Raw genomic sequence first — 990 nt, 5'->3', positions numbered from 1 at the left:
AAAATTTAGTTTATATATTAGAATACTAGATAGTAATAGCTAGGCACTAGCTAGTACTTACTACCTTAGTAAGGAATATTAAAACTTTTATACTAACTTTACTACTAAAACTACTAAAAGTATACTAGATAGTAAAAGTATACTAGCACGCACTATCTACTACCTACTACCTACCTTAGCACCTACTACCTACTACTTACCTTACTACCTACTACCTACTACCTACCTTACTACCTACTACCTACCTCTATTACCTAACCCTAACCCTAATATATAGACTAAGGATATTAGTTTATAAACTTTTACTATTAAAGTATAAAAAAATTAGCTTATATATTAGGATACTAGATAGCGCTAGCTAGGCACTAGATAGCACTAGCTAGGCGCTAGCTAGCACTAGCTAGCGCTAGCTACCTTAGTAAGGAATATTAAAACTTTTATACTAACTTTACTACTAAAACTACTAAAAGTATGCTAGATAGTAAAAGTACGCTAGATAGTAAAAGTATACTAGATAGTAAAAGTATACTAGATAGTAAAAGCACGCTAGATAGTAAAAGTACGCTAGATAGTAAAAGTACGCTAGCACGCACCACGCACTACCTACCTTAGCACCTACTACCTACCACCTACCTTAGCACCTACCACCCACCACCTACCTTAGCACCCACTACCTACCCCTATTACCTAACCCTAACCCTAACGCACAGACTACTATTTAAAGTTACTTTATAGGGTAAAATCTAGTACCTTTAACCCTAAGGTAGTACCTTTCTATATAGGTAATAAATATACTATTACCTACTAGTAAACCCTAGGGTTAGGGTTAGCAAGACGTAGCAAGACCCACGCGACCCCAAGGAAGACCCAATAGTAGGGTTAGGGTTAGGGTTAGGGTTAGGGTTAGGGTTAGGGTTAGGGTTAGGGTTAGGGTTAGGGTTAGGGTTAGGGTTAGGGTTAGGGTTAGGGTTAGGGTTAGGGTTAGGGTTA

General features: G+C 37.5%; 1 protein-coding gene across 1 annotated transcript; it reads right to left on the bottom strand.

Annotated features, from left to right (window-relative positions):
- Positions 1–797: 797 nt before the first annotated feature.
- IAQ61_010566 (uncharacterized protein) lies at positions 798–990 on the bottom strand (the record flags this gene model as incomplete). The annotated part of the gene is made up of 1 exon (XM_066098835.1): positions 798–990. A coding segment is annotated over one exon (193 nt), but the record flags the coding sequence as incomplete, so codon positions are not given.

The sequence above is a fragment of the Plenodomus lingam genome, assembly GCF_022343315.1.
Source record: "Plenodomus lingam strain CAN1 chromosome Unknown contig_9, whole genome shotgun sequence".
Lineage (NCBI taxonomy): Eukaryota > Fungi > Ascomycota > Dothideomycetes > Pleosporales > Leptosphaeriaceae > Plenodomus > Plenodomus lingam.
The sequence above is the reverse complement of the archived record's forward strand: the minus strand, read 5'-3'. Positions and strand labels throughout refer to the sequence as shown.